The sequence below is a fragment of the Pimephales promelas genome, chromosome 1 (assembly GCF_988280905.1).
Source record: "Pimephales promelas chromosome 1, fPimPro1.hap1.1, whole genome shotgun sequence".
In the NCBI taxonomy this organism is placed as follows: Eukaryota; Metazoa; Chordata; class Actinopteri; order Cypriniformes; family Leuciscidae; genus Pimephales; species Pimephales promelas.
The window spans coordinates 18,849,569-18,865,780 of record NC_142769.1 but is presented as its reverse complement, the minus strand read 5'-3'; the positions used below and the strand labels follow the sequence as shown (position 1 = coordinate 18,865,780).

General features: G+C 38.2%; 1 protein-coding gene across 2 annotated transcripts in view; it reads right to left on the bottom strand.

The window, feature by feature from the left end:
• adam19a (ADAM metallopeptidase domain 19a) overlaps positions 1 to 16,212 on the bottom strand; it is a 140,360-nt gene that overhangs the window by 18,072 nt on the left and 106,076 nt on the right. For both annotated transcript variants that reach the window (XM_089128555.1, XM_089128557.1), the window contains 7 exons: positions 15,904 to 16,046; positions 12,520 to 12,697; positions 10,965 to 11,054; positions 10,187 to 10,382; positions 7,832 to 7,940; positions 7,158 to 7,362; positions 6,923 to 7,000 (listed from right to left, as the gene is read on the bottom strand). In XM_089128555.1, the coding sequence (XP_088984681.1) occupies positions 6,923 to 7,000; positions 7,158 to 7,362; positions 7,832 to 7,940; positions 10,187 to 10,382; positions 10,965 to 11,054; positions 12,520 to 12,697; positions 15,904 to 16,046 (999 nt within the window). The remainder of the gene's footprint in view (positions 1 to 6,922; positions 7,001 to 7,157; positions 7,363 to 7,831; positions 7,941 to 10,186; positions 10,383 to 10,964; positions 11,055 to 12,519; positions 12,698 to 15,903; positions 16,047 to 16,212) is intronic.

Sequence of the window (16,212 nt, the reverse complement as noted above, 5' to 3'; positions counted from 1 at the left end):
TGTAGTGTGCAAGGCACATTTTATGGTATCTGGCATCATATGCAAAGTGATCTGGGCATGAAAGAATTTGAAGATGCACATCTTTATCAAGCCTTTCAGAAGCTGCCCGAAGGACCTTGTCTCTGGTATATGTGCCTATACCAATCGAAATGGCTGTCAGAGCTTCTGGTCTAGCGCTGGCCTTCCCACAAATTAAACAATCTGTCCATATTTTAAATTATGTTGTATCAGATTCAGCGCTACTCAGCCTTCTTGGTGCAGATGTAAGACTGGAAAACTGGAAACTGATGAAGAGATAGACGACAGGTCTATGAGACGAAGGACCTTGGCAAATTAACATTTTTAACTCTCACACACACTTCTTCCCCTCATCCTCCACTCTTGCAGAGATCACCCAAACTCACATACGATTATATATGGTCTTAAATTTGAACAATGATCATACAGTTTTATACATGTGTTTAGCATTGTTTGAAATGTCTACAAGTGCGACTGATACAAGTGGTACAAGTACTTATTTCCAAATAAGTAAAACAAAAGGTAATAAGGTTTTTAAGAGTTTAGGAATTACTGGCACACAAATGAATGTGGTCTAGGCATGGTCCTACTTCCAAAAGGTGTAAATTCATGAATGCAAATTACCATTGTTAGCAAATGGTCAACTTATGCTCCCAGTAAGTCTGGGGGGTGAACACAGTAACTTTCCACTGTAAACACATGTTTACATATGAAATGAGGTCTGGCTATATAATGAAATGTAATGAGAGATCAGGGCCTTTTTCTGGATCTCAGATCAGCCCGTGAATGCAAAGTAAGTTGAGTCTCATACATCATACATTGAGTCTCATACATTGAGTGATAGGAAACTCTTGATTTGTCTTGCTATAAATATTTACTTATTTGGTATTGCTGGATTCAGCACAACCCCACCTTTCCAATAAGCCATCATATGTGTTTCTATGATAATCTCTGGCAAAGCAACCACAAAGTAAATGAAAACATTTTGCACAGATTTTCAATTTGTGCTTGTCCGCTTATTTTAGGTATGTGTTTATATGTCTCTATTTATTCCATACATCAAGATATTCACATCCAGTCTTTTCTAGTAGTTAAAGCAACTTCCTGACAACAAACATGTCAAGTTTCAAAGCTCTCAGAGCTTGTGTGATTGATCTGCACTAGTTTATATGCCTTAACCCCTATACGGAAAGGCTATATTTTAGTCCTTTTTTGGTTTTTGGGTGTATAACAATATCTGTTAATTTAACAATCTTAACAGTAAAATATTTTGAGCCAAGAATCCATTTCATATATGGGAGACCTTAGAGATGAGGAAAAACATTGTTGGGTTTAGTTCTACCTCCGGTAGGGGTATCTCAAAAATTCGAGGTCATTGTCACTAGCCTATCTTGAGGGACTGGCTCTTGCTGTCCCCGAAAAGTCATTAAAGACATCGTTAAAATAGTCCAAGTGACTACAGGGGCTCAATCTTAACTTTATCAAACGACGAGAACACTTTTGTGCGCAAAAAAACAACAAAAATAACGACTTTATTTCAACTATTCACTTCCTTCTCCATGAGCCTGTAAGTCAGGTAACGTAGTGTGATTGCGTAGAGCTACGTCACACGTAGGCTCACTATTGGCCGACGCTGGTCATGTGTGTGTGATGAACAATAACAGAAGCTTACGCTATTAAACTAGTAACCTGACTCGCGCAGAGGGAGAAATAAACGAATAGTTGAAATAAAGTCGTTATTTTTTTTTGTTTTTTTGCGCACAAAAGTGTTCTCGTCGTTTGATAAACTTAAGATTGAGCCCCTGTAGTCACTTGGACTATTTTAACGATGTCTTTAATGACTTTTCGAGGACAGCAAGAGCCAGTCCCTCAAGAAGCCTATGGACTGTATGCAGGAGCGATCTTAATATCTTAAATATCTTAATTTGTGTTCCGAAGATGAACGAAGGTCTTACGGGGTTGGAACAACATGAGGGTGAGTAAATACTGACAGAATTTTCATTTTTGGGTGAACTAACCCTTTAAGCAGACAGTCTACTAATACTCTAACGACAGTTAGTTGACATGTAGTTGAAAAGTTATTTATAGTTAGTAGAATGTCTAAAGTGGACTATCGAAATAAAGTGTTACCTCTAATTGCCCTACCACCTGTCTGCTTGATCCTATTCCCACTAATCTACTTTGTACTTTTGTCATTTCTTCCTCATTTGTACCCGCACTCACGCACATCATCAACACCTCTCTTCACACTGGTACCTTTCCCACAGTTTTTAAGCAGGCTCGGGTAACCACACTGCTTAAAGGGGTCATATAATGTCATTTTTGTCACAAGTTAATATGATTGTTTAGGCTCGAAATGAAAACTTTGTAATATACTTTTATTAAAAATTCTCATTAGTATTTTGAGAAAACACCATTTTACATGGTCAAAATCAGCTCTGTTTTCAGCAAGCCATTTCAGTGCATTTGCCTTTAAATAATAAACCCCGCCCCTCTGTTCTGCGGGCGTGAACGCACGTGGAGTGTTGCCTTGACAACAGTTGAAATTTTTGGAGAGAGAATGGCAGCGGGAGTCTCTGAGGACACATCTGTGCAACCGTATCAGTTTGAACCAGAGTCGGGATGACAACCGCAAAGAAGTTCGACAGTTAAGGCTTGAGGACGTTTCTGAATGGTTGGTGAACGTAATGTTACTTTGATCTATCTTTGTATGCACTGGCAGGATAGAGTAGTGAGATACAAACGCTGTGTTTACTGATGTATACGTTAGTTCATTGACAGATTGACGTTGCAACTAATGGTCATGAAAAGCTTTTCCCCGCGATTTGCAATGATTCATATAAAGATAAATAAAACTTTAGGTGCAGAACATAAATAGTTGGTATCGATTATTTTTTCAGGAGCAGCTTCTTAACAAAACCAGCTTTATACTGATCCTCGTTTATAAAGCAGTCTGGTGAGAAATGATTAGCGCAAAAAAGAAAGTATTGAAGTTGATCGTGGGGAATATTCCCTACTGTGTCTTCAGCGGTTCAAATTTTGGAACATCAGAATGATTTCTGTGTTTGTTATTGCACCAAAGAACAGAACAACACAATCGCTTAGACGCCTTTCTGCTCCAGTGTATCAACCACAGACGGTAACAACAATGACGTACTATAGTCTATGATGACAGCTCGCTCAGGTTGTGTTGAAACACTTCTGTCAATCAACAATCGTGGGAGGGGCATGCAACCGTGTGACGTCACACGGTCGAACGGCTCGATTTGAGGCAAGGGAAAACATATAAGGAGATTAAAACAAAACCACTGGATGGATTTTTATCATTAAATGATGGTTGTGTACAGGCACTGACAACACACAATGCAGTACAATCAACTTGTAAAAGTGCATGTACCATTATATGACCCCTTTAAGAAACATACTCAAAATCCAACACATCTGGAAAATTACAGACCGGTATCCCTTCTTCCATTCGTTGTGAAAACACTTGAACTAGTTGTTTTCAACCAGACCTCTTCCTTTCTTACAAATAACAACCTCTTGGACAACAATCAGTCTGGTTTCAAAAGCAGACACTCAACTGAGACAGCCCTGCTCTCAGTAATTGAAGCTCTGAGACTGGCAAAAGCAGCTTCCAATTCCTCAGTTCTCATCCTGCTGGATCTGTTTGCTGCCTTTGACACAGTTAACCACCAGATCCTCCTGTCAATCCTAAACATGAAGGGCATCTCAGGAACCGCACTCCAATGGTTCAAGTCTTACCTCTCAGGTAGGTCCTTTACTGTGTCGCGGAGTGCACTCTAAAAAATGCTGGGTTGTTTTAACCCAACTTTGGGTCAAATATGGACTAACCCAGCCGTTGGGTTAAATTTTTACATTACATTTTTAACCCAACATTTCGGGTTTGTCCATATTTGACCCAAAATTGGGTTAAAACAACCCAGCATTTTTTAGAGTGTGGTGTGGCGTCTAAGAGCCAACATCGAGTTTCAGGGGTGCCTCAGGGCTCAGTGCTTGGACCACTTCTCTTCTCTATCCACAAGACATCACTAAGATCTGTGATTCAGAAACATGGCTTTTCCTATCACTGCTACACAGATGACACACAACTCTAACTCTAATTCCAGCCTGATGATCTGACGGTAGCTGCTCGTATCTCAGCATGCCTGAAAGACATTTCTAACTGGATAAAGGAACACCACCTTCAACTAAACCTGGTGAAGACAGAGCTACGTGTGGTCCTGGCCAACCCAACACTCCATCACAACTTCACCATTCAGGTAGGCTCGTCATCCATAACTCCATCAAGGTCAGCAAGGAACCTTGGGGTTGTAATTGATGATCAATTGAATTTCATAGACCCCATTGCTAGAACTCCCTGGTCTAGTAGATTTTCCTTGCACAACATTAGGAGGATCAGGCCTTCCTAACAGAGCATGCTACACAACTCCTTGTCCAAGCGCTTGTTCTATCCAGACTGGACTATTGTGATGGCTGGTCTTCCAGCTTGCTCTGTCCAAACATCTGCAATTGATCCAGAATGCTGCAGCCAGAGTGGTCTTTAATGAGCCGAAGAGAGCACACATCGCTCCTCTCCTCACAAAATTGACTGATTGCCAGTTGCCGCTCATATTAAATTCAAGTCAGTGATGTTTGCCTATAGAACAACACCCGACTCTGCTCCCTTTTACCTAAAATCATCACTTCAGACTTATGTGCCATCCAGAAACTTGCGCTCTGCAAGCGAATGTCTTCTTGTGGTACAATCTCAAAGAGGCACAAAATCTCTTTCTCTGACCTTTACCATGACTGTTTCCTGCTGGTGGAATGATCTGTCTAACTCAACCAGAGATGCTGAGTCCGAAACCCCTTTCAAGAAACGGCTAAAGATGCATATTTTTCTGCAGCACTTGATCCAGTAATACTAACACTTTCTCTTCTATTTTTGTAAAACAAAAAGGGGTCATAGCACTTGCTGTTGTCCTACTGTTAGTTTAACTGCTTCTATTGTTCTCATTTGTAAGTCGCTTTGGATAAAAGCGTCTACTAAATGAATAAATGTAAAATGTAAACAGTATCATGATAATGATCAGGTGCATGATAATGTTGTATTGAAGCACCCACTGTACCACGTAGCATTGCGATGCCACATTCGCTTTGATGTGATCATGACCTGTTAGTACTCTGAATGTCTAAATGCAGCAAATTTTGGCTCACACTGACTATCTTTTCCCATGTAAACCATCAGACATGGTCCCACTCTGGCTAAACACCCTCTGGCTCCACATAAAGTAGCCACGACCGAAACTCTTCCAATTGGTTCAGCTGGAAAGAGATTGATGGATCTGAGCGGACCACTCTCAAGGTTTTGATGGTTCCTGGGAGGGGCGTAATGTTTACACTTTTGGGGGAGATAAACACAGAAAATCGCTTACTAATAGTAGTCAATGAAAAATAAACTTGGTTAAGAGAATGTATTTTAACATAACAAAAATCTTACAAACTTCACCTCTAAAGGAATAGTTCATCCAACATAAATGAAAATCCTTTTATCACTCGTCTAAACCTTATGACTTTAAGGATGAAAACAAGGACGCCCAGGTTACTCTTTTATAAAATCCTGTCAAATACAACCCACCCATTTTTGAGAGAGCTCTACACCACTAACAACTGTTCACAATAATTTGGTCTTAATATATATTTGCTTTAGTAAGTTTTAGATTTTTTAATCATATTCTGCCATTTACCTATCCTCACTTTCATTGCAGCAATTGCAGGGATCGTTTTTCGTCACATCTTTTATAGTACAGGGCAAATAGAGAATATATCGCCTTTCATCTTAATGGAATTTCTTTTAACATAGAATATTTTACACGCTTCAATCTAACCCAGAGGCAAGACAGGAACAGTGGAAAGGAAAGAAAATGTGCTGTGTGCAAATACCAAGATCACTCACTTTATTCTCCATCCACACTTCCCTAAACCATACAATCAATATGAATCAAACGATAATGAAAATGAATAATAAAAAAGCACTTTCTGAATCTCTAATCTCCCCTCAAAGACGTGTTGTATTTGGCTGCCCTTTTGAAAAGCGACTGAGTAAATAAGCAACAAATAAAAGAAAAGCTGACAAAAGAGAGAGACAGAGGGAGGGCAAAGGGATTAAGAAAGACAGAATTTGAGTTTATACGGCTTGAAGGCTGTTTAAGACTATTTGACCAGAAAATACACAAATCAAATGCTATAGCTCAGCTCATATAAGAAAAGCGTTGGATTTTTTTTTTTTTTTTTTTTTTTTTTTTTGAGGCAGTATGTGTCAGGATATGAGCGACCCAGAGGGCGGTTTAAAGGATTTAGAAGTGTGAAATCAAAAAATGAGTCAGTCTGGGTTAAAGAGGAACTCAGAGTGAGAATGAATACTAAGACAGCTTTTATTTAGCCATAATTTAGGACAGATACTTGTATGATTCATAAAAAGAATGGCTAGCATCAAATGTTAAATGATAAATATTGTTACACTGCAAAAAAAGTATTTTTAGTACAAACTTTCTAGTACAAATATCTAAACATGCTCAAAATATGATAAGCAAATGAAGCAATATTGACAAAAAAGACTTTATCTTTAATTTTCTCATTCCATCTGCAACATTTTATTATTTTAGACATAAACTTAAGATTTACTAGATTTGAATGCATAAAAAAAGAAAAAAAGATGTATATATCTAAACATAAAAAAATATATTCTCTGAATCGAGTCTTTATCATACTCTCTGCATTTGAAAAACCGTGTCCATTTACATTATATACGCTTAACCCGAGATGTACATTAATGATTTAGTGTTGGTCATCATCAGGCTCACACAGAAATTGGTAGAAAGAACTATATATGATCACTTACCCCATGCCCATGGCAACGGGCAATGCAGGTTTCTAACTCAGTGAAAGAGGCATTTTGACATCTGCGATCTTTGCACACCTGAAGGCAAGTAAAAATAAAACACATTGACTGTTCAATACAAAACATAAAATACATGCTTTTGTTAACACATTAAGTGGAGACACAAATGGCCACTTAATAGTATACATTTTGTTTAATAAATTGCTCAGTTAAATATTGAATATACAAAACTTGCCTTGCCCTCTTTACACTTGGTGCCTGTCATGACCAGTCCCGGGTCAGGAAGATCACCCTGGCCATCTTGGGTGCTGTAAACATAGGTGCCCCGGCACTTTACCTCAATGCCGTCTGTACGGATGGTGGTGTCTATGGACACAGCATTCGTGCCCTTTGGTTTCTTGGCAGCACTGTGGCACTGTATCTTACCGCATTTGGCATCACTGTTGGCAGATTTTATATGTGAGATGTCATGAGAGATGTGCCCACACTACATTAGGTATCTTTGCTATTACAGCCATTTCAGCATAAATTAAGAAATTATATATTAGCATGATAAAAAAAAAATCTCATCTTAAAATCAAATTGTTATGATGTGAGAATGATGAATAATCAGAAAAAAAGAGTTTGAAAAAGTTCATAACTGCTGAGTCTGCAGTGCTGTAAACTACAGTATATTAATGAGTTTTTTCTTTTTCTTTTCAGTAGATTAGTTTGTTATTCTTAATGTATTAGCTTGTTCTTTTTAATGTATAGGAGCAGACACAATTTATTATAACAATTTAAGTCCAAGCCCAAATTGATATTTAAAAAAAAAAATGCATATTCCACTTCACTTCAGGTCAGAAAGTTCTTTGAAATAAACCATATATTGCATATATGGCTGGTCGAAATATTGAAATATCACTTCACCTTTTCTCGCACTTCATGTAGTTGCCATGACTGTCCTTGCCGCAGTTTCCAAAGGCATTTCCCGCAGCGTTCACATCCTGAAAACAGGCGTCATGTGCCGGCTGCGCACCTGGACAAATTTAGTTAAAATTTCGTTACCTTGGAGAAATGTCAATTACAGTCAGGGACTCAAACAGACCTATAGCGTGAACATGGGTTGGCTGGCTTCATGCCACTAGCTAATATTTGATTAGTGATGATATTATTAGATTAAAGTTTTATGTTTTGAGCGACCAAAAGTTTTTTTATGATACATTCTACAACGCACTGTGTACAAATAATCCAATAAAACAAGTACTGCTCAATTAACAATTGTGAATATGATAATATCTCTTAGAGCAGTGAGCATCAAACATGTCAACAACCCCTCGCCCCACAAATGACAAACTACATCTGCTGTGATGTGTGTTTGTTTGACAGCCAAAGAGCCTGACTGGATATGAGCCCAGAACACACTGGATGTGTACAGCCAAATGCCATGAGTTGTCACTAAATAATCAACATCAAGCAGCATTTGAAGAGTTCAGATGCAAAAGCCTCTAAGTGCCATTTGAAATTTTCTTCTAGAATGATAATTTTTATCAAGCTTGTATATTTAAGTTCAGTGATTTCACTTAAATGGCAATGATAATTACCTATTAATTGTTATTTAAGTGAAACTACTGAACTTAAATATACAAGTTTGATAAAAATCATCATTAAAGAAGAAAATTTCAAATGGCATTTAGAGGCTTTTGCATCTGAACTCTTCATTTGATTACTGATGCTGACTAAAGACTGAAAGGGCCAGTTGGGATACAAAAACTTTGTTCTTATTTTAAAGGTGGGGTATGTGATTTTCTTTTTTGAACGTTTTTTTTCAAAATCACTAACAGCAACTGAGTTAGAAGCACTGAAATTAAAATGAAACAATTCATCTGTGGAACGGGGAGGACTCGAAAAACTCCAGCCAATCATTTCCAAGACCACCCAGAATCATTGGACAATAAGTGCGTACACCAAACTGTCGTACCATAACCCCCTCCTCCATCCCCCTTGCGCCTTCGTGTGCATACTAAAAGCCGGTGACCCAGTCACAGTAAGTGCAAGTCGCCCCGGCACAGAGAGAGAGAGAGAATAATTGCAAATTGCTAGCGTTTGGAGAATGCATGATTGCACGTCCATGTTCTTCGAATGGGTGGGGTCAGGGCCAGCATTGGAGGATAGAAGTTAGGACCTTTTGAGTTGTGTATTTTCAAAATCTGCCGACCGTTTGGCAAACCCTAACATTGTTGTTAACATATTTCCATGTTTTTATACCAAAATCTAACAACAATCTTAGGCATCCCAGGGGATGGGGTGGGTTTTCGTTTTAAAAAGCATAACTTTTGCTACGGTTACGGCTGTCATCTACACTACAGGGTTTTTGACCCTTGAAAACATTGACTTTGCAGACCCCGTTTAAGATTGAAAACTCCAAGGGTTGCATTTCAGTGTAAACAGACCGAAACAGAGACTTTTGAAAGCAAAGGCATGCCATGTACGCTACCGGAACATGACAATAATCCCCAGGGCTGTGTTTCCAAAAAGCATTGTAAGCCTTAGTTGATCGTAGAGACCATTGCCGGCTATTGTTCTATGGTCAACTTAGGCTCACAATGCTTTTGGGAAACACAGCCTAGAGCCGTCTGGGTTCCCAACTTAAGGGACAATCACGGTTCTTTATATGAAAATAAAGGAGTCCATGGTTGACAGTGTGATACACGTACAAGGCTTCACTTCATTTTGTCAGTTTCCACAGTAGCTGCCCCAAAATATGCAAAAAAAAAGATTTTTACTTCATATTTGCAGTTTAATCCATATTTCCACATGCCAAATCGACTTAATGTATACTGATGCGCTTGGGAGAGGGTTGGGACAGGGACAGATGTCTGTGATCATTCTCAGGTGTCGTGATTAGCACTGCTGCCGTTACTGTTGTATCAGTCATAGGTTAGATCAGTGTAGCAGTTAATAAATGGTACAAGGGAGGTCACGAATGAATGGGACAAATCAATTAGGCCCGATTTAATGGACGTCCCAGCTGATACGGGACAGTTGGCAACCCTACGACATTTGACATGCGATTGTTCCTGAACCGCAGTGGAAACGGCAGTATGGACGAGGATCGTTTTCATTCAAAAACGATGTTTTAAAACGAAAATGCACTAGTGTAAAAACTAAAGGGCCATAATTTGAACTGATTCATCCCTTGAAATCATAATAACTCTCAAACTGGATGCTACAAATAAAATTTCCTTGCAAACTAAAGGCACTCTCAGCCAGCATGAATCTTACCGTAACCCCACAGCTGCAGGCATTGCTGTTCATGGGTCAGACACATTCCATTATAGCAGTAGGCATGACCATTCTGACACGATGACCCGTCCAGGATGTAAACATTAGACGGGCAGTAGGGCGAACCTCCTGTGCAATATTCCGGCAGATCACAAGCACCGGCTGGTCCGCGGCACATGGTGCCGGCTTGCTTCAACTGTGGGTAAAGTGCATGATAAGAAGAGTGAGGACTTTGAAGAAAGTAAAAGAGAGCAGGTGGTAGGCAAACTACAGAAAAAAAAAGTGGATATGAAACTGCGGCAGCTCAGGAAGAGGAAACAGTCAAGGCTTAAATCCTTCACTAGTAACTATTCTGAGCAATACATAAATAAATAAATAAATCTGTCCCTAGCCGATCTATACCTTGCGTCCTAAGAACAATTAATGTTTTCTCTAAGTTTTCAGGTTATAGGGTGAATTTGTCTAAATCGAAAGCTGTTGCACTTACTGCAGCTTCATCCTGGCGTTTCAATACATACATATATTTCTTGCCAAAATGTAATTTCTCCAAAATATACAGGTAATTGACTATGGTGTCAATTGAGAAAGATGCTTTTTGTGGCAAGATGGTGGTCTAGGCTATAGGTTCTGACCTCTTTTAACAGGGCCAGGCTAACACGTTAAACCTTGAACACTTGTATGAAATGTATTAAGTGAAAGTCAGACCAGAGATGGAGTGAGAGAGAGAAGCAGTGGGAGAGGAAAAAAAAGATAAAAAGAGAGATAAATAGTTAGGCACCTTGCAGTCCTCACAGCAGACCCCGTGGGCACACTGTGCATCTACCTTCAAAGTGCAATTGCTGGGGTGGCAGCAATCATTGGTGCACTCCTGTGGGAGATAGATAGAAAATAGATACAGACAGAAAAGTCTACCCAAGCAAATCAACATATGGCTCTCAAATTACAGCGTTAAAAAAACACTCTGAATAAATATATAATATATATACAAACTATACAAAAACACACTGAATATATATATATATATATAGTATACACACACACACACATGGTGGCTGCTTGCGTGGTATGATTAAAGTGTGGAAAAGAATAGATCGAGAAGAGAAACTGCACAGGATGTCAGATGCATATTAAAATGTTTGACATGTGTGACACTGATATATACAGCGTGGAGGCGTCTGACGGCCAATAATTATACCGTAGCTGAAAATTAATAGAGGAAGGGGAGGGAGTGTGTGTGTTTTTAGGGTGTTCAATGAGGAGGAAACGGTCACAACACATATACGCTCTGACACACACACACACACACAAGTCTTTCTCAGTCACATAAAAGCACACACATCAACCTCTACTCTGCTTGATCCGGTTTCAGAGCATCAAGTGCGACTGACAGCTACTGTATGATTATCACACTAGAAATAAATGGTGTGATTCGGTGACTATAATGAAAAAAAGACATACATGACAGGCGCGCACTGTCAAATCTATTTTTATATATTCATGGAAGTAGAGAGGGCCAGCAGATTATGGTTTGGATTTAAACGGTTAGAACAAATGTGTATGATAACAGCTGTCAGTTTAGTGCCTCAAACTAGCTTTTTCTGTGGGGTGAAAGCTGAGGTATTGTTTCACTGAATCTGATATTGGCGGCAGGTAAAATTCAGAAGAGTAGTCCAGGTGTTAATGTATTGACTAGGAGTTACAGATGCTACCGCAGTCTACCTACACCAGATGGCAAATCATCCAGCCATTCTATGCGTACTGACAGCCTGTCAAACATGGCTTTGCAACAAATTGGAATCCATCTCTTTCTTTCTCTGCAACGTTATTTCACCAAGTACAATGTTCTTGGATCATCATCTTTGTTGATCCTGGAACAACATTCCAATCTACCAATCAGATTTTGAGGGCCAAGTTTACAGTTGTCAAAATCAAGGTGACTCTCTCTACACACATGACGTGCGAGCAAACATAAAAACGTCACACGCTTTCATCTGTTACTCTTTGTTACAGCACAATTTGTCCGCTGTAGTTTTGCTAACATTTAAGTGTCTACCAACCATGTGGTAAAATCAAACTTTTTCTGGTGAGGCAAAGCTTGTCATTATAAAATAGTGCATTGTATATATAATAAGCATTCCATGAATACATAACACATGCATAAAAAATAGACATAATTAAAGTTAATCCATATTAACTATCACATTTTTATTTATTACATGTATTACATACCCTCTACTGTTCTCTGAAAAATGACTAATTCACGATTGGTCTGATTCAATATTCTCGAAATCAATAAGTCATTCCATTCAATAATTAATTTAGGCACAAATCACCTCTGGTTCTCCACAGTCACACTCTTCCCCTTCCTCTACAAAGCCGTTTCCACACCTCTTGCCCCCGACCAGATCCTTCATGTTGGGCATGTTGAACAAGCACATTCCTCCACCCTTCTGGAAATAGTTGTCCAAGTCTTTTTTGCTACAGCGGCTGAAAACTTTTGGAAATGGGTGCCTGCAGACCATTTTAGAAAGGGATATATCATTTTTGTGCATACAAATGTTTGAAAACAAAAGGTGCACTGATGAAAATAAGCAGGAAAACTTCCAATGTAAACGAAAAAGGTAACGAAATTTGGTAATGAAAGGTTTTGATTAAATTGGAGAGGTAAGTAGTGAGGTTTTCCAAAATCTTTTTTCGACTTTATGTCTTAGACAAGTCAGAAACCCTTTCTTCCTCTAAGTAATCTCCGCTTATCTTTTTTTTTTCTTACCTTCCCTATTGCAGGGGCATAAGAACCAGTGGGCCACTTAAACCATTTAAGCCCAATCAAGCTTCAAAACAATTTACCCTACTGAAACTACTATCCTTGCCACAAGTGATGTGCTTATGTCAGCCAGTTTTGATCTCATACTACTTCTATTATTATTGTTATTTACCCAGAAAAACTTATTTTAGCTTTTTTTCTGGTTTATTTTCTTAGCTCTACCCAGTGAGCTGGAGACTGCTGCACCTTCAACACAGGGATTCCACAGAGCTCAGTGCTTGGGCCCCTTGCTGTTCTCCATTTATACCGGATCTCTCAGAACATTTCTCCAATTGCATTGCACCACTGATGTGCTGACAATATCTTCTTCCTTCCTGTCTCTAGAGTGGCTTGCGAAAGTATTCAAACCCCTTAATTTCTTTCCCACTTTTTTATGTTACTGCCTAATCTGCACTTCATGCATACACCATAATGACAAAGCAAAAAAAAAAGAGAGAAAGATTTGTGATAACGTTTTCGAGGACACTTAAAATTTAGCTTAGAAGAATTTCAATTCCGCTTGTAGATGTTACTACACTTAGGAGTTACACACAGGAGTTAACCTGTGGCAAATTCTTTTGAATGGTTATTATTTGGAAATGTACACACATAAAAATTAATATCAGAAAAAAAACAAGCCATAAGGTCAAAGAACTGCCTTTAGAGCTCAGAGAGAGGATTGTAGACACAGATTTGAGGAAAACTACCATAAATTCTGCAGTATTGAAGGTTCCCAGAAGCATGTAGCCTTCATAATCCTTTATGAAAGAAGTTGGAACAACCAGTTGTTATGGATAACTCTTTGCATGTCCTTGAATGACCAAGCCTGAGCCTGGGCTTGAACCCAAAAGAACATCTCTGGAGAAACCTGAAAATGTCTGTCCACCGACAGTCCCCATCCAACCTGACAGAGCGTGAGAAGATCTGAGGAAAAGGATGGCAGAAAATCGCCAAATGCAAATGTGCTAAGCTAGTTGTCACATCATACCCAAAAAGACTAAATACTATAAGTTTACAGCTTGAAAAAGTATACAATGCACTTATTTCAGTTGTCTTTTTTTTTATTAAATCAGCAAATTTGTCACAGAACTGTCTTTTTTCTGCTTTGTAATTTTTATGTATGGATGGAATGTAGATTGATGTGGAAAAAAGCTATAAATTAGTTTAATATAAGGCAGCATCATCTCAAAATTGAAAAAAAAAATTAAGGGGTTTAAATACTTCTGTAAGGCACTGTAAATCAGAGTTCTCAGAAAAGGATCTCAGAAAGCCTCTATGATATGCATCAACCATATAAAGATTTTTTTTAATAGTTTTTATCACAGAAAGGGTGAAAAATTGCTACCATGCAATGCACACTTAATGCACATGGAATCTTACTTGCTAATTTCTTTGGTATCACACAAACAAAAGGTTTCCCAGTAGATTTTCTAAAAGCCTGTGTAGCTGAAGTTATATCACAGCACGCCAAACTGAGCCAAACAACACTGCAACTGTGATTTCAGCAAGCAAAGTTTTTTTTTTCTTTTTCCTGCAATAAACTGTACAATACTCTACTTAATAAAATACAGTAAAAAGTGATATTTTAAAAATGTTTACACTTTAAAATGTTCTAGTTTTAGTTTTCAAGTTTATATTTTTCAGCAGCCATTACTCTAGTCTTCAATGTCACACGATCCTTCAGAAATCATTTTAAATGTGCTGATTTGGTGCTCAAGAAACATTTCTTATTATTATCATTGTTGGAAGCAGTTGTGCTGCTTAATAGTTTTGCTGAAACCATCATACACTATTTTCCCCAGGATAAATAGAAATTTCAAAAACAATTTTAAATAGAGAATAAAAAGGTAACACTTTATTTGATGGGGTGTGCATTAGACTGACATGACAGGGACACTGTGTGTCACTGTCACGAAGGACACTGTCATAAACATGACATAACACCTGTCATGAACATGAAGGAGTCTTTATGAATGTTTATGACTGTTATCATTAAGTGTCATTCGGTAAATTATGACACTTTTAATGCAAAGTTGACATTGTTAAAAATGTCTTTGTTATGACAACTTGACATTAACCAAGAAATCATAACTAGTCCAACGTGTTCCACTTTACTTGAGGTAAGGGGAAATATTAATGACACTGTTGTTAAAGCACTTGACAGTGTAATAACCCTTAATGACATCTTTATAACAAGTACAATGTGTTCCACTTTACTTGAGGACAAGTAAAATAAATATTCATGTCACAGTTATAAAGGTGTCATGGCAACCAAAGTTAAGTTAAAACCAACCATAACATATGACAGGGTAATGTAATGTTAACACAAAGCTAAATAACTTCTTTAAGTTTGATAATTAGACCTTATATGACATATTTGTGACAGGTTGACAGGTTATAATTTCTTGGTTAATGTCAACTTGTCATAACAAAGACTTTTTAAACAATGTCAACTTTGCATTAAAAGTGTCATAATTTACCGAATGACACTTAATGACAACAGTCTTAAACATTCATAAAGACTCCTTCATGTTCATGACTGATGTTATGTCATGTTTGTCTTATGCACACCCCTTCAAATAAAGTGTTACCATAAAAACAAAATATTAATGTCTTCAAACTTTTGGATGGTAGTGTACATCAGATGTTCAGTGAGGAGTAAAGGCGTGAAATCTGAAGTGGAGACTAATATTGATGTACTTGTACAGTAGCATCTTGTCAATGTATTAGTTCAGTAGTGACACAATTAGAAGTTTAAATTATTTGCAAAGAGCCCCAGGGTTCTTTGTGCAATTATCAGTATTACAGTATTACAGTATCATGATTTGGGATCTGCATTATGGGTTATTTATAAACAGAAGCATCTGCTAAAGGCATCAATGTAATGCAAATGTATAAGAGTTTCAGTCTTTACCCTGTAGCTGCCGCCATTACACATCCGCCCTGCTCAGCAGTGGCTTCCACGCAACAGCCCTCATGGTCGTGACTCATGCCAAAGTTATGGCCGATCTCATGTGCCATGGTGGCAGCCGCCCCAATGGGCAATTCAGAATGGTCCTGGAAGAAAAGATAATTTCATCTACTAGCTGTAACAAACATCACAATAAATGAAGTAGCAGTTCAATCACTGGTTTAAGAGTCTGTCTAAAAGGATTAATCCATATACAGGATTAGAGTATTTGCCATTCTCACTGCCATGAAATAGATTAATTGTATGTTATGC